General features: G+C 43.8%; 1 protein-coding gene across 1 annotated transcript in view; it reads right to left on the bottom strand.

The window, feature by feature from the left end:
• LOC132981573 (protein NLRC3-like) overlaps positions 1 to 21,466 on the bottom strand; it is a 46,229-nt gene that overhangs the window by 15,978 nt on the left and 8,785 nt on the right. Inside the window, 1 exon segment of the mRNA XM_061047509.1 lies at positions 956 to 1,022. Within this exon segment, the coding sequence (XP_060903492.1) occupies positions 956 to 1,022 (67 nt within the window).

Here is a 21,466-nt window from a genome sequence, read left to right as displayed (position 1 = left end):
CTAATGTTCGTCTAGAACGGGTTTTTGGATCTCTTGTTTGTAGGTAAGTAGGTGATCTGTGACCTCTGCCCTGTAGTTCCCTGAATGCACTGGGTGTTCAAGGGACCCTATGATTTATAGTTTGTTTTTTAACAAAACCTATGACTTATAGTTTTAAGCCTGTGTTGGCCCGGAGGCAGAATTCCTAGATGATCATACTGTAGAGGTGATGGGTGACACCTGTTAGGATAATTAATAAGGTATAGTGTGTGATTTGAAACTATGTCTTTGATTTGTTTGATTTTGACATTAAATGAAAAAATCTGAATGTGTTCAATGGTGTAAGCAAGCTCATATCTGCAGACCTTCTCAGGCTAAATTAATAATTTGGGTTTGGGTAGTTAGTGTTGATCTCGTGATCAAACAGGGAGGATCTGTGGTGGAATTTCTGTCGTTCTTTAGATTCTAATGTACAGATGTCATTATGTTTATTCACTGTTCTCTAATGTCAGTCAGACCTGACAGAGTTCAGCTGTTATTAAAACACCAAGTACAGCTTACAGAGTGTCAGCTGTTCTTCCTGATATCTGTAAGGATGTTTGGTAGACTTGTTGTCTGCTCCAGACGTCACAGTTTAGTCTAGGTGGGTCAATGTGACCCTGATAATGATAATGTCTTTTAGGATATATGCGATGCCTTTCGAGAAGTTCGGGAGATGTGATTGAGCAACACACGAGTACAGAAGTGTGATGTTGAATCATGTCTCCTCCGGAGTATTCATCTGATGTATAAACTTTCATCAACGTAAGCCATCTGAGTCAACTGAGTCTTATTGTGTGGAGTCATTTCTTCAACACTTAAAACCAAATATCAGATCCATGTTTGACACACGGTGAATTTCATTGGTCTCAAAGTGCAGCATGGTAATTGTTGTGAACTGATTAGATGTGAAAACAACTGTTGCACATGTACAGACCTGAAACACTTTGTTGAGCTGCTGGACATACTGGTTACTGGAAACGTTGGAGCTCTCTTGGTTTAGTCTGTGGAGGGATGATGTAGAATAAGCTCCAAGCAGTGAAGAACACAACGTAAATGTGTTGTAAAATGACTAAATTGCAATTTAGTTAAGATTCAAGTCAGAACTCTGATAAGTGCTTCTAATAAAGTGTTTTTGCAACAAGTGTTTCTTTAGGCCCTCTTTAACAGAGCAGTATGTAACTCTGCCCCCTAGTGTTTAAAATGAGTACTGCAGTCTAGCTGCCTCCCCCCCCCCCCAATCTGCACCTGTCTCTGTGACGTCATCTGACGTTACACTGCTCGAGTTTAGTTCAATAAAATCTCCGACCTCATGAACTGACCCGAGACAAACTCTATTTCATGGAGGGGATTTTCTGAAACTCCTCATCCTGAAGCAAAAAACAACAAGGACGGTGTTGATCCGTCTGTTACCTTCACAGCTTCCACGCTCCAAACCGTAGTTGGGAGCGAGCTGGTCTCATGCTAATAACTTGGCTCGTAGCAGGTAACTTGCATCTAGTGGTCCGGGTTAACAGCTCCGAAGAACTGACCAGCGAGGCGGTGGTTGCAGCAATGAACTCGGGCTTTATTACTTCACAGTGGTACACATTCACGGGCATAAAAGGCACTTTGCTTGCTAGCGTTCGGCTGGAGAATGGACTGCGCTACCATCACGTTCACACCGTAGACTCAGACTGATTACCATCGCTACACTTTGGTTTTTACTACCCAGAACACACCTGTCCCATTACGTCACACATACGCATTTTCCAATAAGTCGCCAGGGGGCTGAGATTGCAACACTACCCCCACTCTGGAGGATGATTAAACCTTTAACATATCTCCAGCATCATTACACTGTACACAGGAAAATATTAATTAGACAGTTATTATGCAAACATCCCCAACCATAACCCGTGTTTCCCACAGTCCTTGAAGGGATCCTCCTCCAGTGGAAAATCAAGGTGAAAAGGCAATGCCCATAAAACATCAATTAAAGCATATTGCATATTCCTTCTTTTGTACGTGTAAGCAAATGTCCCAAACATGACACTTATACATTCAATGAGAAAAATGTGACTTTTACTTTAACCACTCAACACAACGTTAGTGTAAAAGCACTCCAAGGTACAGGATTTTAAGTGCAAAAATAGGGCAATATATTCTGTTAAACAAATAAATTTTTATCTTTTACATTATGCGTTTCACACCCACGCTTAATAAAGTTCTTAGCAGTAAACATACCCAGGATGCTATAACAAAACTATGCAGCCCATTAGTATTCAAATTTCCAACTGTTGATAGTAAACAATTATATTGCGCCCATACAGTATAAAACTTCACATTTTAACCTCAACACAGTCAAGTTACATTCGTAATGATACAATACTGGAACTCTATTGTTTTTGACAATACTGGAACTCTTTTGTTTTTACAACACTGAAACTCTTATGTTGTTGTCCTTAATTTCTTTTTACTGGAACTCTTTTCCTCTGAGGAGGGCAGCGATCCGCCTACACCCATCCTCAGGCAAATATGCTCAGTGACCAATCCAGTCACCAAACATGTCAGGAGCTCTGCGGACCCTCCGGGGTCGACGCCGAGGGGTGGAGCTCAAAAGAGGACGAGCAGCTTGTCCCCCAGCCTCATGCTGGGTTCCAGCTTCGTCCAGTGAAGGCTCAGCAGGCTGGCAAGGGAGCTGGCTGCAGCTCGGTGAAGCTGCCGATGATGGTGGTGGAGAGAAGAGACCTGGGAGGGCCTCCACAGCAGGGTCCTCCGTCTCTGGTGATGTGCCCCAAACGTTGAGGGGGCTGAGGTCGATTTCTGAAGCACTGGGGTCTGACGACGGGGGTGGCGCCTCCACCGGTGCCCACATTTCAGCCTCTTTAAAGACCCAGCCGTTGTCAAGTGTTGTCCTGGAATGGTAAGCTTTGAGCTTGTCATGATGAACGACTTTCATCTTCATCCTCGGACCCCTTTTAATCCGGTAGACCAAGTCGTCCAGTACACCCACGACGAAGTACGGACCCTCGTAGGAAGGCAGGAACTTTCGTACTTTATTTTTTACTCTCTTGGTGCCTTTGACCAGGAACCATACAGCATCACCGACTTGGTATTGGACTCTGCAAACATTTTTGTCATATTGTCGTTTGGCACGCTCGATAGATTTTCCCAGCGCCTCCCGGGCCAACTGGTGAGATAGCTCGAGTCGTTCCCTAAGCTGTACCACATAGGATGGAGGGATAGTAGTGTTGTCTGGGTCAGGTGGCAACCCGGCAACAAGATCCACTGGCTCTGTAATTTCCCGTCCGAACAGCATCATGTTAGGCGTCAGGCCCGTGGCGCTGTGTTTGGTTGCCCGGTAAGCCATGACCGCATATGGGGTCATAATGTCCCAGTCCCAGTGACATCGTTCTGCAGTGGTGGCTATGATTTTCTGCAGGGTGGCATTGAAGCGTTCTACTTGGCCGTCTGACTGGGGGCGAAACGGCGTGGTCCGCGTCTTGTCGATTCCCAGCAACTCACACATTCCCTGGAACACAGCTGACTCGAAATTGGTACCCTGGTCGCTGTGTAGGCACTGTGGAGCTCCGTACCTACACACCCACTCTGAAACAATCTTTTCAGCCACTGTTGTTGCTTGCTCATTGGGAACAGGATAGGCTTCCACCCATTTGCTAAAGTAGTCCACTATTATGTAGCGGTTGTGCCTTTCGGTTTCATTTAGTGGTCCCATTAAATCGACTGCGATCCGTTCAAAGGGGGCGCCAACTCGCACGGTGCCCATGGTGGCTTGAGGTGTTTTCTTGGGGCGGGCTTTTTCAGCACAGCTGGTGCAGGTGCGGCACCACAGAGTGACGTCATCTCTCATATTGTACCAGTAGTACCTGGCCTTGAGACGTGCGAGGGTCCTTTCTCCTCCAAAGTGGCCACCGACTGGGCCATCGTGCAATTGTTCTGTCACTGAGGTGCGGTACTCTTGAGGCAGCAGAATCTGTGGATAGAACACCTTTCCATCTGTGCAGTAAAATTTCCTCAGCAAAACTCCGTCTCTCTGGTAGAGCCTTTTCCACTGCGACCAGTAGGCTTTGGTGGCAGGGCTGTAGGGTGCTATGTCAGCCCAGGGTGGCCTGCCACTTCCCTCGTCCATCCACTTCCTCACTGGTGCTATATCTGGGTCAGCTTCTTGGGCACTGATTAACTGCTCTTGGGTCCAGCCACCGAACAGGTTGGTTTGGGCTGGTTCACTCACCCTGTAGATAACTGGACGGAACAGAGAGCCAGCTTGATTGTCACTGAAAGCGTCTACTACCCCCACTGGAAGATACTTAGGCTCGACTGCGGGGCTGCCTCCATAGCTACCTTCGGGCACCACTACCCCCACTGGAGGTTGCTCTGCAGGAGTTTCCCCGGCATCCTCTGCAGCTGGACTCTCGGCCATGTTGCACTGAATCCCTTTGTGCTGAAGCTGGTTACTGAGGCTAGGCTCTGGCATTGTGCAGGGGCACGACGTCTGGCAGGGTCTTCTGGAGAGCGCGTCAGCATTCTGGTGGTGTCTCCCTGGACGATGGATCACCTGGAAATCGTACTCCGCCAGTTTTTCGAGCCAGCGAGCGAGCTGGCCCTGAGGCTCCCTCATCCGAGTCAACCAGCGCAGGCTGCTGTGGTCAGTCCGTATGATGAATGATCTCCCTAGCAGGTACTGCCGGAAATGAGAGGTGAACTCGTCTGGTGGTGCAGTAGTTTTGCTCGGTGGCTGACAATCTCCTGCTCCCATAGGCAAGCACTCTCTCCTCACCGTCTTGCACTTGGGAGAGGACTGCTCCGATTCCCCAGTCACTGGCGTCTGTGTCGAGGAGCAACTCGCCACTGTCGAGGGGATAGCCCAGCACGGGTGTTGATGTCAGCCGGCTTTTCAGCTGCTCGAACGCCTCCTGGCATTCATCCGTCCAGTTAAAACGTGCATACTTTTTGGTGAGTTCGTGGAGAGGCTTGGCAACTGTGGCGAAATCTTTGACGAAGCGTCGGTAATACGAAGCCAGGCCGACAAACTGACGCACTTCAGAGACGTTTTGGGGTGCGGGCCACTCAGTCACTTTTTGGATCTTTTGGGGGTCAGTGGCGACACCTTTGGCGGAGACGATGTGCCCCAGGTAAGCCACTTGCTCTCGGAACAGGCAACACTTTGAAGGTTTAAGTTTCAGGTTGGCTGCGCGTAGTCTGTTAAACACTTGACTGAGTCGCTCCACCATTTCAGTGCCGTCTCGCCCCAGGACAATGATGTCATCGAGGTACACCAAACAGGTCTCCCACTGTAGCCCGGCCAGGACACGGTCCATGAGCCTCTGGAATGTGGCCGGCGCATTGCATAGTCCGAAAGGCATCACATTCCATTCAAACAGGCCCTTACGGGTGCAGAAAGCAGCGGCTTTTCGGGCTCTCGGCGTCATCTCCACCTGCCAGTATCCTGATGTTAAGTCCAGCGTGCTGAAGTACCTGGCAGCAGACAGTGTGTCTAAGGTGTCCTGGATGCGGGGCAGTGGATAAGCATCCTTTATGGTTCTCTCATTTAAGGGTCTGTAGTCAACACATAGCCGTGACGTTTGGTCCTTCTTCCTCACCATAACGATTGGTGCAGCCCAGCTGCTGTTGCTGGGTTGGGCCACACCAGTGTCCAGGCTCTGCTGCACCTGCTGGTCTGCTGCAGTTTGTTTGTCTCTAGCCATCTTGCGCGGTTGCTGTTTCACAGGCGGACCAGGGGTGGTGAGGATGTCATGCTGCACGAGGCCAGTACGACCAAGGTCAGTGGGCCCGGTGGAGAAGACGTCACTGTATGACCGTAGCAGATGGGCCAACTTCTCGTGGTCACCCTGGGGCAGACTAGCACAGCTCTCATTATACAGGACCTGCAGGTGGCTGGGTAAAGAAGCAGAGACAGAGTTAATAGATTCAGGGGCCGGTTGGGCCAAGGGTGGTTGGGGCTCCACCTTCCCCAACACCGTGGCTGGCTGCAGGATCCCTGCGACAGCGCCTCTCTTCAACGTGACAGGTAAGGCACCAGGGTTGAAGACTCTGATGGGGACGTTCGTGGACCGCTGCGCCTGTACGATGATGTGAGCCACTAGAATGTGGTGCCTTTCGATGAAACCTTTGGTTGGGGTCAGCATCAGGTCTCCGTCAGCAGCACGGCGGAGGCGGGCGGTGCCAGGGACTACATACTCACACCCCGACTCCAACACTGTTGTGCGGGCCACCCTGACAATGTGCACTTGGGGCTGATGGCTTGGGTTAAAGCGAGGTACCTTTTCTCCGAAGAGTGTTATCTCACGGCGTCCATAGTCCAGATGGGCGCTTGTCTGATGTAGGAAAGGGTGCCCCAGGATAACCTCTGTGCTCTCTGCTGTGTCGGCCATAATAAAGTTAACACTGGTAGCTCTGCTCCCTACTTGTACTGGTAGGTTAACCTCCCCTAGCACTGCCAGACCACCGGGGCCGATGCCCTGTAGGACCTGTGCGACAGATGGCTCCATTGGGGGTTTGAACTCTGTGGGAATGGAGTTGAAAAGATGGAGGGGCAGCACATTCCTCCGAGCACCAGAGTCGAGTAGGGCACACATTTCCAGTCCAAATATCAATATTTTAACACACATATCATCTTCCTGACTTTCCGTACAGGTGACCACTATACCTGTGTCGGGTGCTGTGTACTTATTGACTGTCCGAGCTTGCTGCCTGGGTCGACGGGGTGAAGGGCAGTTTCTCTGCATATGACCTAGACCGGAGCAGTTGTGGCATTGAATATCCCCCATAGGCATTTTGACATTTGTGTCTTTCTTCTGGCGCCATCGCTGATTATATCTTGGAGCCCTCTCTGGCGAGTCGATAGACCAAACAGCTACTCCCACTGGCTCCACACAAGCTGGCATGCTGTTATTCTCACGTACCGTGGCGGCCCTGGCTCTCTGATTGACGAGACTGCGTTGGCCAGGCTGCATGAATTGTGTGACTGTTCTGGCGGCCCTCCTCGTGGTCTCGTAGCTGTGTGCGATGTCATATGCTTTCGCCAGGGTGCGCGGCTGTTGCTCCAGTAGTTTTTGCACCACCTCTGCGTCGGCCAGGGCGTTGATGAAGACCTCAACACTGATGGCGTCCTGCTCCAGCTCTGTACAGTCAGCATACACCGTGGAAACTTTCTCGTAGATATCATCCCTTAAGAGGTGCAGGGCTTCGTTCTGCCCCCTAACCCTCTGTCTCAGTTCAATGCCGATGGCTGCTGCGTGCTCAGAGCGCGGCCCGTAGGCGGTCTCTATTTCAGCCACAATCCGGTGGTAGCTCCAACGGTCAGATCTGGGGTTTTTATGGACGATAGCTAAGGCCGCGCCAGTCAGGCTGAATCTCAGTTGAACCGCCATTGTCGCCTCTGACCAATGGTTTGCCTTTGCACAGCTTTCAAACCGGTGAATAAAGTCTTTCCAGGAGCCCGTCCCGTCAAAATGGCCTGGCTTTAATATCGGAATTCTCTCTTTATATCCGTAATGTTCATCATCACTAGTGTCCATTATTTCAACAGCTGGTGCTGTGTGTGATGACCCGACACGTGGCGCCGACTTGGCCCTTCTCACAGCTGACTGGCCGTATTGGTAGGGGTCACGGTGTGGGGCATAGTTATCATCATAGCTTCTAACTCCACAACGTTCCACGGGCTGTGGCATGTGGGGTGGAAATGGTGTCGACGTGAACTGGGGGGACAATGCGTGGGCAAAAGGGTTTTGTGCCGTGCAGTTCGCGGGGGTGAACGGGTTAGCTAGCTGGTTAGCGGCATGTAGGGCAAACGGTTGAACAGGGCTATTTTCTAACCCGTAAGGTAATGCTGCAACTGGGCTGGCTGCCATACTTTTTGAACAGTCACATATTTGCTGATGGAAATACGGGGACTCACCGTCAGCTTTATATTGTTGTTCCATGGGCGTTAGGAACGGGTTAGTCAACCGTGATGGCGGTGGCGTGGGGGGGAGAGCTAGGTTGAACGACGGCGTCTGGCCATGAACTGCCGCTTCGTCCGCGCCTAACGTTAGCTCCATGCTAGCCGCGAAGGGGTTAGTGCTGTCGGCATATCGGCCGTTCATGTGGTTGACCGGGTCCATGTTAGTGTCTCTTATATCCATTAAAAACAGATTTTTGCTTACATTTGGGGTTTCCATCTCGACAGGCCTTTTAGTCCAAACGCTAGCATTAGCAGTAGCTTTAGCTCTGGCTCCGAGCGCCGTCATTCTGCTTCCGACCGTCCAACGTAACTTTTCTTTTTCTCTCACTTTTCTTCTTGCTTGTTGATCCCGGACGAGCCCCCAGTGTTACCTTCACAGCTTCCACGCTCCAAACCGTAGTTGGGAGCGAGCTGGTCTCATGCTAATAACTTGGCTCGTAGCAGGTAACTTGCATCTAGTGGTCCGGGTTAACAGCGCCGAAGAACTGACCAGCGAGGCGGTGGTTGCAGCAATGAACTCGGGCTTTATTACTTCACAGTGGTACACATTCACGGGCATAAAAGGCACTTTGCTTGCTAGCGTTCGGCTGGAGAATGGACTGCGCTACCATCACGTTCACACCGTAGACTCAGACTGATTACCATCGCTACACTTTGGTTTTTACTACCCAGAACACACCTGTCCCATTACGTCACACATACGCATTTTCCAATAAGTCGCCAGGGGGCTGAGATTGCAACACGTCCGTCGGTATGGAAGCCCGTTAGTGACAGGAGAAAAAAAAAGAAAAAAACTTTGATTTGCATTAAAACTGCTCACATTGAGTCAAATCTCATAATTATGACTTTTTATGAAATGATAATGACTTTTTAATCTCAGAATTTTGACTTTTTTTCTTGTTGTTGAAACTCAAAATTAGATTTTCATTTGCTTCACTACATCATTGATTAAAATAAACTAAAAACTAAAACCCTTGCTGGTACACCATAAAATGTATAGTTTAAAAATGTTTAAACTATAAATGTATTTTGTTAAAGGCTTTAAATGTGATTTTTTTGATCCAGCAGATGTCGCCCTTGAGCACCAACATGAAACCAAAACAACTCGCGCTGCATTGTTGTGTTAGCATGCTAATGCTAGTGATCTTTATTCTGCTCGTGTCTTCACACTGCATGTAAATTTACCTGAAATGAGCGTGATCTAGAAACACAGTTAAGCAGTGAGTACAGTATGTTAGTCTTCTTTTCTCTAGTCCCTCAATTAAACAACTTTTATACACGAGGGGAGGAGTCAGCCGGCCGTCCGGGCGATGTAAACAAACTGAAGATAGGACTACTATAAAAATAAAAACATTTTCTCAAAGTTTATAAAATGAATTACTTGGAAAGTATAAATGTAGCCTAATTCTATCGTTGCAAAGTACATAGTACATTATTACAGAGTATTAATATATGCTTATCAACGTTAAGATAATGAGGGGGGTCCTTGGAAAGATTTCTCACCTGAAAGGGGTCCATGGTCTAAAAAAAGTTTGAGAACCCCTGCTCTATTTTATTCTTACATTGGAGCTTAGCCCTCTTGATTTCATATCTTAGCTTCTGCTTTCTCCACAACCCCGCCATGCAGGTGTCATGTTTCCTGAGCAGTGATATGTGTGTGTTATAGTTGAGGATTATCAGGGCAAAAGAATTAAAGTGTCAGAGGAAATGACGTACAGTTTGTTGCCTTCATCTCTACATTGTGAAGAGCTTTCAAAATAATTGTGTTCTGAGTACAACAATAATTATTTCATAATAATGAACTAAATAAATAAATAAAAAATGAAGCTAAAAATGAATATAATAGTAAAAGTTATTCACATTTATATTGAATTATAAGTTTATATTTGTATTTCTTCTGCAAAGCATGAACATTGAATACGGTTTCCTGAGGCTACAGGAACACAACATCAACAGTAATGACTTTATAATAATGAATCTGAATAAAAGCAGAATGAAGCTTAAAAAAATGAAATCATATGTTGTTATGTATCATCATAAAGAACAGAATAATTAAACAATAAAATTATATTTATTTATAGGTATAGTTGTAGTTCTTGCGCTCATCCAGCAGATGGTGCTGTACATCCATTCACCCCAGACCACGCCCATCTGATGTCCGCCGCCCGGGATATCCAATAAGAACAGTGACGGGGAGGCGTCGGACATCTGACCCCGCCCTATTCCACGATCGGTGGCGAGGGGTTACTGCTGTGTGATGGTGTAGTTACAGCTGATGTTCACTTGGAGGTTCAGTGTAAATCAAATGTTCATTCAGTTCCACTAAAGGGCTTTATTTAAGAACAGTTTGATTCAATCACAACAGAACAAATCACCTTCATACTTACATTATCATCATGTTATCGTTCTCCTCACAAGACAAGCAGCAGTTTTTTTTATCTAAACATCTGGACCATCTGGCTTCAGCGTGCTTTATGAAACCAACGTGAAGACCACACTGCACAGATCTGTGTGTTTAATAATAAAACTACATGATCATTGGAGGAATGTTAAATAACAAAAAGACGCTTCCTGTTTGGTGAACGAGGAGAAAGTAAATAAGCTGCGCGGGCAGTCGTCCAGTCACCAGCAGGGGGCAGAGTTCGGTGAATTCTTGCTGTCCAAAATGCCTTTAGTTTGTAAAGTAACACAATCGCTGAGTGGTGAGTCTGTTCCCCTTCCAGCTGGAGAAAAGGGCACTGTTCTACATGTGCTGGGAGTCCATGATGTCGAGGTACTTGGCGTCAATCATTCTGGGAAGCAGGCTAGTCCTGAGATAAAGAGAGAGGGAGAGAGAGAAAACATGTGATGAAGGCGATACTGTACAGGTAATCCTTCTTCACAGTAAGACCTGAGCACTTTGGGTTTAGACCATTAGACCATTCAACAGTTTAAAATTTTTCTAGAACTCCACAGACTAGACTGAGATTGTTTTCACAGACGCTAGAAGATGATGTCTGAATATATCCAGTAAAGCAGTGTTCAGTTTCTATGCTCTCTATATCTGGAACAAACTCCCAGAAAACTGCAGGTCTGCTGAAACTCTCAGCTCTTTTAAATGGAGGTTGAAGACTCACCTGTTTACAGCTGCCTTTCATTAAACAGCTTTAATAACCATTTTAAACTTTTACTCTGCACTGTAACTTTTAACTCTTTTTTATATTTTTACTTTATTTATTTCAATTAATTTCATTTGAATTACTTTTATTGGAACATATTTTCAGATTTTATAATTTCAGTGATTTTTTTAATTAATTAATTAAGTTTATTTTCTTTCCTCTGTCATGATGCTTTTTGATGTCTTACTTTGAATTGCCTTGTTGTTGAAATGTGCAACATAAATAAACTTTCCTAAAGAGTAAAATGACCGTGTAAAAATCTGAGTTTTTTCACATGAAATCCAGACGTGTCGGTCAGAGAGGGGGAAGGCTCCCTTTGGTTTAGAGAGATGTTTTCAGAGATGTTCTCAGGTGCAGGAGGAGCAGGAACACATCATCCACACATCCTGCCTCTTATTGAGGACATGTTCATACTAACACTCAGCTCCTCTGGGAAAGTTCAGACCACTTTACTCATTTCAGTTCCTTCATCGTTGTAACATTCAGGTTGGTTCCCCCTCTGACAATCTCACCTGATAGGTACGAGCAGGATCATCAACAGAGGGAAGACCATCTTCATGTAGGGCAGAGGATACATCCCAAACGCACACAGGACGATCAGCTGGATCATCTGCAGACCCGTGAAGTAGTGGACCTTCCTTTGAGGCACACGGCGGATGTAGTGTGTGGGAGGATACGAGGTCTAGACAGAGACAGATCAAATACAGTTACCATTCAAAATCTCAGCTCCTACTTAGCTAGTGTTAGCGTTAGCATTCCCTGTTTCCATACTGATCTGTTTGATCACCAGCATGCTCTTGTTGTTGATACAGACCTCTTCTCAGATATATTCATTGTTCATGTTTTCAATAGAAATCTCAACTTAGATAACATTTCAAATTATAATATACTCAACTTCCAACAACAGCAAAGTGTCATGGTTATAACTTTACAGGATTATTAGTGTTTAGTACCTGAAATAAAAGTTCTCCTAACATCTAGCACTGCTTGTGATCAGGAGATTCAAACGACGAGAGTCACATTGAGCATGAAGTGAACAAACAAATAATAATAATAATAACAATAATAACAACAATAATAATAATGATAATAACAATAATAATAACAATAACAATAACAATAATAATAACAACAATAACAATAATAATAATAATATAATAATAATAACAATAATAATAATAACAATAATAACAATAATAATAATAATATAATAATAATATAATAATAATAATAACAATAATAATAACAATAATAATAATAATAATAATAATAATAATACATTTAATTTATAACCCAAAATAATCTCAAAGTGCTCCAGAAAAACATAAGATAGAAATAAATAAAAAAATTAAGCAACAAAGGAAACTAAAAGCACAAGCAGAAGGCTGTGTTAAAAAGGTTTTTAGAGCCCTTTTTAAAAGCGTCCGCAGGCTGTGGCGCCCTCTGCTGCTCGGGGAGAGCGTTACACAGACTGGGAGCAGAGGAGCAGAATGCCCGGGCCCTTTCTGAATATCCACAGTTCAGTAGTCAGTACTTTATATAATAATATAATATAATATAATATAATATAATATAATATAATATAATATAATAATATAATAGTCACAGTTCAGTAGTCAGTACTTTATATAATAATATAATATAATATAATATAATATAATATAATATAATAATATAATATAATAGTCACAGTTCAGTAGTCAGTACTTTATATAATAATATAATATAATATAATATAATATAATATAATAATATAATATAATAGTCACAGTTCAGTAGTCAGTACTTTATATAATAATATAATATAATATAATATAATATAATATAATAATATAATATAATAGTCACAGTTCAGTAGTCAGTACTTTATATAATAATATAATATAATATAATATAATAATATAATATAATAGTCACAGTTCAGTAGTCAGTACTTTATATAATAATATAATATAATATAATATAATATAATATAATAATATAATATAATAGTCACAGTTCAGTAGTCAGTACTTTATATAATAATAATATAATATAATAATATAATATAATATAATAATATAATATAATAGTCACAGTACAGTAGTCAGTACTTTATATAATAATAATATAATATAATAATATAATATAATATAATAATATAATATAATAGTCACAGTTCAGTAGTCAGTACTTTATATAATAATAATATAATATAATAATATAATATAATATAATAATATAATATAATAGTCACAGTTCAGTAGTCAGTACTTTATATAATAATAATATAATATAATAATATAATAATATAATAATATAATATAATAGTCACAGTTCAGTAGTCAGTACTTTATATAATAATAATATAATATAATAATATAATATAATATAATAGTATAATATAATAGTCACAGTTCAGTAGTCAGTACTTTATATAATAATAATATAATATAATAATATAATAATATAATAATATAATATAATAGTCACAGTTCAGTAGTCAGTACTTTATATAATAATAATATAATATAATAATATAATAATATAATAATATAATATAATAGTCACAGTTCAGTAGTCAGTACTTTATATAATAATAATATAATATAATAATATAATAATATAATATAATATAATATAATAGTCACAGTTCAGTAGTCAGTACTTTTCAGTAGGAGTTTCAGTAGTCTGAACTCTCGTGGTCATTCAGTGGTCATTTTTTTGGTCCACCTCAGTATACTGAACATTTCAGTATGGATACTAACTTCCTGGTTTCATGCAGTATGGATCAGATGCGTGCTTTCAGGAAATGAATTGTATTTTACCACCCACAATGCAGTGCGAAATTAAACCTAAATCGTCACTTCACGTCCGCCTCCAAATCAAAACAAACGAGCGTGGATTAATTTAATCTTAATTTAAAGTCCCGACTGAAATCATTATTTTAGTTAACAACAAAAAATATAACAAATATCTGCATTATTATAAAACCTTTCCTCCTCTATTTAAATAATGATTTCACTATTTAAATGTGTCTTTATTGGTTTATTTTATATTCTGTATATTACTGTCTTTCATTTGTTCTTTCCTTTATGTACTGTTATTTAATTATTTAATCTGTCTTTTACATTGTGATATTGTTTTTTTTAAACTGACTGTATATGAGCATTACTCTTCTTGAATTTAATAAAAATTAAATAAACGGGTGAATGCGGCCGGTTCTGGAAACGTAAATGACGTCACTTCCTTACTGAATGAATCACCTCCGGTCTCCCATGGTGTGGAGTCTTCAAACCTCCCGACGTTTAAAATGTGATCTCCTTTAGGCGCTTTAATGTGGTCGTTTTCCTCATAACTCTGAGAACATCACCTTGCTGATTTATTCAGAGCTGCCTCATTTTGGACTTTAGAGGAAACACTGAAGTAAACAAACAAATCCATTACACCTGGGGGGTCCTGCCAGCTCACCTGTTCCTTCAGCAGCAGCGCCATGCGGTCCACCATCTGGTTCCCATCGAGCGACGTGGCTGCGATGTAAAGGAAGAGGCCGTAGAGGACGGGCTTTGGGATCCACTGCAGGGGGAGGGGCAGCATGAACGCAGACAAACCAATCAGGATGTTCGCCACCAGAGAGGTCAGACGCTGCTCCTTCACGCTGACGATCCTGTTCCACACAAAGGCAGAGAAATTAACTCGGGGGGGGGGGGGCGGTTAGAAGAAACCGATCTATAATATCATATTATCATTAATGTGATGAAAATGTTTTTGTATTTTTTTTTTTGTACATTTTTTAAGTTTTCTTTTTTTCTTTAAATTGTACTGTGTTGACTTTTTGTTTGCAATCTTTGCTCTTTGCTGCTGTAACAATGTAAATTTCCCATTTGTGGGATAAATAAAGGACTATCTTATCTTAAAACATTATTTCACTTCTCAGGATTGTGACCATCGGTTTTTATATCAGCACTAACACTTTTTATTCAGGATACTTTAAACATCTACTTTATTAAAGAATATATATATATTATTAAGAAGAAGAAAAAAGCCTGAGAGAAAGTGTAAATTGGGTTGAGACAGTGTAAACTAAATGTATTTTCTTTAGTTTGAAGTTGAGCTTCCAGAATAGTTTTGGAGTCGTGTCATCTGATCTGAGGGCTGGAGAGTTTTTTCTTTCAGTGCTCGGTGTGTTTGAACTCGACTCACGTCGTGTAGACGTGTCCGTTCTCGACGTGCTGTTCCACCTTGGCCAGCTGCCGGGCGTGTAGGGAGGAATGTGGGAAGGCAGCGTGCATCCATGGTAACCCCAGACAGGACATGAGGATGTTGATGAATCCAGTCAGCATTAAGTCCCAGTGGAACGCTGTTCCTTTGAGCAGCCTGGATCAGACAGGAACGAGCAAAGGTTACAATGAAAGTCTGCAGCAGCACTACCACTCTTCTCACCGCTGACCCTACCCCCCAATTCACACACACTGACCCTACCCCCCAATTCACACACACTGACCCTACCCCCAATTCACACACACTGACCCTACCCCCCAATTCACACACACTGACCCTACCCCCCAATTCACACACACTGACCCTACCCCCCAATTCACACACACTGACCCTACCCCCCAATTCACACATACTGACCCTACCCCCCAATTCACACACACTGACCCTACCCCCCAATTCACAAATACTGACCCTACCCCCCAATTCACACACACTGACCCTACCCCCCAATTCACACACACTGACCCTACCCCCCAATTCACACACACTGACCCTACCCCCCAATTCACACACACTGACCCTACCCCCCAATTCACACATACTGACCCTACCCCCAATTCACACATACTGACCCTACCCCCCAATTCACACACACTGACCCTACCCCCCAATTCACACATACTGACCCTACCCCCAATTCACAAATACTGACCCTACCCCCCAATTCACAAATACTGACCCTACCCCCCAATTCACACATACTGACCCTACCCCCCAATTCACACATACTGACCCTACCCCCCAATTCACACACACTGACCCTACCCCCCAATTCACACATACTGACCCTACCCCCCAATTCACACACACTGACCCTACCCCCCAATTCACACATACTGACCCTACCCCCCAATTCACAAATACTGACCCTACCCCCCAATTCACAAATACTGACCCTACCCCCCAATTCACAAATACTGACCCTACCCCCCAATTCACACACACTGACCCTACCCCCCAATTCACACATACTGACCCTACCCCACAATTCACACATACTGACCCTACCCCCCAATTCACACACACTGACCCTACCCCCAATTCACACACACTGACTCTACCCCACAATTCACACATACTGACCCTACCCCCAATTCACACATACTGACCCTACCCCCCAATTCACACACACTGACCCTACCCCCAATTCACACAAACTGACCCTACCCCACAATTCACACATACTGACCCTACCCCCCAATTCACACATACTGACCCTACCCCCCAATTCACACATACTGACCCTACCCCCAATTCACACATACTGACCCTACCCCCAATTCACACACACTGACCCTACCCCCCAATTCACACATACTGACCCTACCCCCCAATTCACACATACTGACCCTACCCCACAATTCACACATACTGACCCTACCCCCCAATTCACACATACTGACCCTACCCCCAATTCACACATACTGACCCTACCCCCCAATTCACAAATACTGACCCTACCCCCCAATTCACACATACTGACCCTACCCCCCAATTCACACATACTGACCCTACCCCCAATTCACACATACTGACTACTGACCCTACCCCCCAATTCACACATACTGACCCTACCCCCCAATTCACACATACTGACCCTACCCCCAATTCACACATACTGACCCTACCCCCAATTCACAAATACTGACCCTACCCCACAATTCACACATACTCTGTGTGCGCCAACGGTCCGTCAGCGCCACGGTTTTGCTCCGTCAGACGGGTCGCGCCCATTCTCACTGGATCTGTTTCTGGGACGTCAGCGCAGCGGAGCGCAACCATGACACATCACATGAGAACTACAAGATCCCGCGGGAATAAAGAGATGCAAACAACATGTTGCTATGTCTTTCTGAGGATGGTTTGATGTTCTTTCTGTTTTGACGTCATGTTGATAAAGTGATGAAAAATACAATCGCGAGTTCGTATATTGTGTTTCATTTTGAAATTGACCGGATGCTCTGTGCGTTTCCTTGTCTGACTTCCTGTCCGAGCTGTCATATTCTGTCCAGCTTGACGCGTGCCTGCAGCGTACTCCGGTGAAAATAGACTCGCTGCATATTTGAAACGGAGCAGAGACGTAGTGCCGTTGGTGACACGTGCCGGAGACGGACCGCAGCGCGCACGGAGTATGTACGTACACATACACAGTATCCAGTTATTGCACGCCTTCATGCACCACAGATCAGGACGGTCTAGCAAAGGTTTTTGTCTTACTTGTGTTCTGGAACGTGTGTGAGAGAGATGACGATGTTCTGGTCTATAAAGATGAGCAATGCAAGGAGGAAACCCAGACCGACGGCGCTCAGCGTGTTCATGCCAGACAGCCTCTCGAAGGGAGGGAAGTTGAAGATGGGCCCGTCGTGGACACTGAACACAGGAACTGAAAGGAGACAAAGATTTAAGGAAAACGTGACTAACTCAGAAAGAGTCACAGTGCAATCACAGTGTTACACAGCAGAGTAAAACCCGGAGCATTGCACTGCTCTGCTGCAACATTCAACCCAGAGTCTCTGATCCACTCTTTGTTTTCACTGCCAACAGTGAAGGGTGTCTACTGTGCCAAGGCTATGACCTGGCAACCCCCCCCCACAGGATCGTTGATGGACGGCTACCCCTGAACAACCCCCCCCCCCCCCCCCCTCTTGCTCCCTATCCCTCTTCCTGCATCTTATCCCATCTCTCACCCTATCCCTTTCCAAGCCCGGTGCAGTCTACACCTGTGAAGACTGTTTCATCATGAGCCGGGGATCCGGCCGAAGATTTCTGCCTTTTAATAAGACAGTTTTTTCTTACCACTGTAACTTTTGCTGCTTTGCTAAAGTGCTCATGATAGATAGGCCGGATCTTTGTAATAAAACAGTAAGTAAGGTCTTTTACCTGCTTTATATAACATAACAATGAGTAAGGTCTTTTACCTGCTTTATGTAACACAACAATGAGTAAGGTCTTTTACCTGCTTTATGTAACACAACAATGAGTAAGGTCTTTTACCTGCTTTATGTAACACAACAATGAGTAAGGTCTTTTACCTGCTTTATGTAACATAACAATGAGTAAGGTCTTTTACCTGCTTTATGTAACATAACAATGAGTAAGGTCTTTTACCTGCTTTTTGTAAAGTGTCTCGAGATGACACTTGTTATGAGTTGACGCTATACAAATAAAAATTGATTGATTGATTGATTGAAGTCTCAGGGGGATTCTTCTATCAGCTCTTTGATTGGAGAGTTTTGTACTCACGCTGAATGTCGAGGAACAGGTAAGAGCCGATGAAGGAGAATATCACCACGGAGATGGGCAGAGCACAGTCAGACACAACCTCTCTGACTCTGCAGTTCAGGTACGGGCTGTTGAGGAGAAAGGTCACAAATATTAAACATCGTCAAACTCTCTCTCAGAACCCTGAATCCCAGGACTCAGACAGGAAGAGTCCCTTCCATGAGTACTTCATGTTTAAAGTCTTTATATGTGATTTTTCACACTTAAATGTAGAAATCTCCTTCAGAGGAGAAGTATCTCCTCTGAAAATAACTCTGTGAGTCATGACTGTCTACAATGGGTGTAACACCCGAGTCCCACTGTCTGTGATGTTTTCAGAGTTTTCAGAGTCCTATCTTCAGTTTGTTTACATCGCCCGGACAGCCGGCTGACTCCTCCCCTCGTGTATAAAAGTTGTTTAATTGAGGGACTAGAGAAAAGAAGAATAACATACTGTACTCACTGCTTAACTGTGTTTCTAGATCACGCTCATTTCAGGTAAATTTACATGCAGTGTGAAGATACGAGCAGAATAAAGATCACTAGCATTAGCATGCTAACACAACAATGCAGCGCGGGTTGTTTTGGTTTCATGCTGGTGCTCAAGGGCGACATCTGCTGGATCAAAACATCACATATAAAGAGTTTAAGGAGAAAACTTCTTGTGTTGCTGGGATCTCCTGAGAATTGAGAAGAAGATAAAAAACCAAAAGAGATCTCGTTGCTCTGACAATTCGACCACATTTCCACTAGGAGACGTAATTAAATGTGACGGGCCGGCGGAGGTTAATGACGTAATGACGCGCATCTAAAAAACTTTCCCCTGTGCCTTCTTACCGGTGAAATAATCCTGATCACCACAAGGTTGGGATTGAAATAAAAAAAATATAGAATACCAGACTACAAGTAAGAAAAGTGAAACCATCAGCTTCCTGTCCACTCAGAAATCAACATCAACATAAATATGAAATTAATTGTTACATTTATGAAAGATATACAAAATATTTTAAACATACAAATGTACAACTGCACAAAGCATCCTTAAGTGAATGAAATATGTTGAATAAAACATCATCTGATAAAAAAGTCTCTTATCTTTTTATCTCTTTCATGATCTGTGTCACTTTACGATCATCGTTAATGTCACTTTAAATGTTGCGGCCGCAAGGAATTGTGGGGCGGCATATCTCATCTCCTTTCCTAAAGGATGGTCCAGTGTATCCTAAAGGAGGTTATAAAGGAAGCATTGACCCACCTTTCCTTAACTTTTAGAGAATTCAAACGGCTCTTATCACGGCCGCTACTTAAATGCTTCCGGGTCATTTCTAATAATAATAATTTATACTTTATTGATCCCGCGAGGGGAAATTCGTTTTTACACTCTGTCTAGTTAACATGCTACACAAACATAGGCCGAAATACACACACATGCACACACAGGATCCTATGGACATGCACTAATGGAGAGGTCTCAGAGTGAGGGGGCTGCCCACAGCAGGCGCTCCTGAGCTGGTGAGGGGGGTTAGGTGCCTTGCTCAAGGGCACCTCGGCAGTGCTCAAGAAGTGGACTGGCACCTTTCCAGCTACCACACCAATTTCCGGACTTGGTCCGTGCCGGGACCTGAACCGGTGACCCTCCGATTCCCAAACCAAGTCCCTACAGACTGAGCTACTGCCGCCCACACTTCACTTTCACTCTGGTTGCATCAAAATACTTTTTATGGACGTTTTTTTTAAATATGAAACTTTTGGTATTTATTAGAAATTGGGATCTCTTATTTAACAGAGAATCCTGTGGGGCTGTTTGTCTGCATCGTGAGTTTGTAATGACCGACTTTCTTGTTTTGTTTTAACTCAAATGTACAGAGAATCAAAGAGTTTTCATTGCAGGGTCATGCAAACAGCTCAGGCTGGTGGACTAACCTTCTCTTGATGATGTAGAGGGCGTAACCGAACCACAAAGTCCCCAACATGAGCAGCAGACAGAGGACGGGTCTTTCTCTGGTGCACACCACCAGAGTCTCGGGCAGGAAGACATTAACATGACTCTCTAAATGTCCCAGCACCGACGCCGTCTCGTTTAGAGGCTTGATTTTGTTCTCAGTTTGGTTGTTTGCCTTCTCCAGGATCTCAGCGATCTGCTGGAGCACCACCGTGCTGTTGGTGGTGGTCAGCACGGGTCCGTGGTAGTAGTGCTGAAAAACTGGAACGGGAGGAGACAGAAAGATAACACAACTCCACAAGGCCTGATAGAGCCAATCAAAAAACACCTTTACACATCAAGTCACTTTATATGTAGAATTTGTAGATATGTGGGGGCCCTGGTAGCAGAGTAGTTATTCCCTATGGACTGAAATCAATAATCATTCAAAAGCAAACACAACCATCTGCTCCACGCTGGATCGGTTACACTTTACACTTCTCTGATAGAGAGAGAGAGAGAGAGAGACAGAGAGAGAGACAGAGACAGAGAGAGAGAGAGAGAGAGAGAGAGAGAGAGAGAAAGAGAGAGAGAGATAAAGAGAGAGAGACAGAGAGAGAGAGAGAGAGAGAGACAGAGAGAGAGAGAGAGAGAGAGAGAGAGAGAGAGAGAGAAAGAGAGAGAGAGATAAAGAGAGAGAGACAGAGAGAGAGAGAGAGAGAGACAGAGAGAGAGAGAGAGAGAGACAGAGACAGAGACAGAGAGAGAGAGATAAAGAGAGAGAGACAGAGAGAGAGAGAGAGACAGAGAGAGAGAGAGAGACAGAGAGAGAGAGAGACAGAGAGAGAGAGAGACAGAGAGAGAGAGACAGAGAGAGAGAGA

Source organism: Labrus mixtus, chromosome 10 (genome assembly GCF_963584025.1).
Source record: "Labrus mixtus chromosome 10, fLabMix1.1, whole genome shotgun sequence".
In the NCBI taxonomy this organism is placed as follows: domain Eukaryota; kingdom Metazoa; phylum Chordata; class Actinopteri; order Labriformes; family Labridae; genus Labrus; species Labrus mixtus.
The sequence above is the reverse complement of the archived record's forward strand: the minus strand, read 5'-3'. Positions and strand labels throughout refer to the sequence as shown.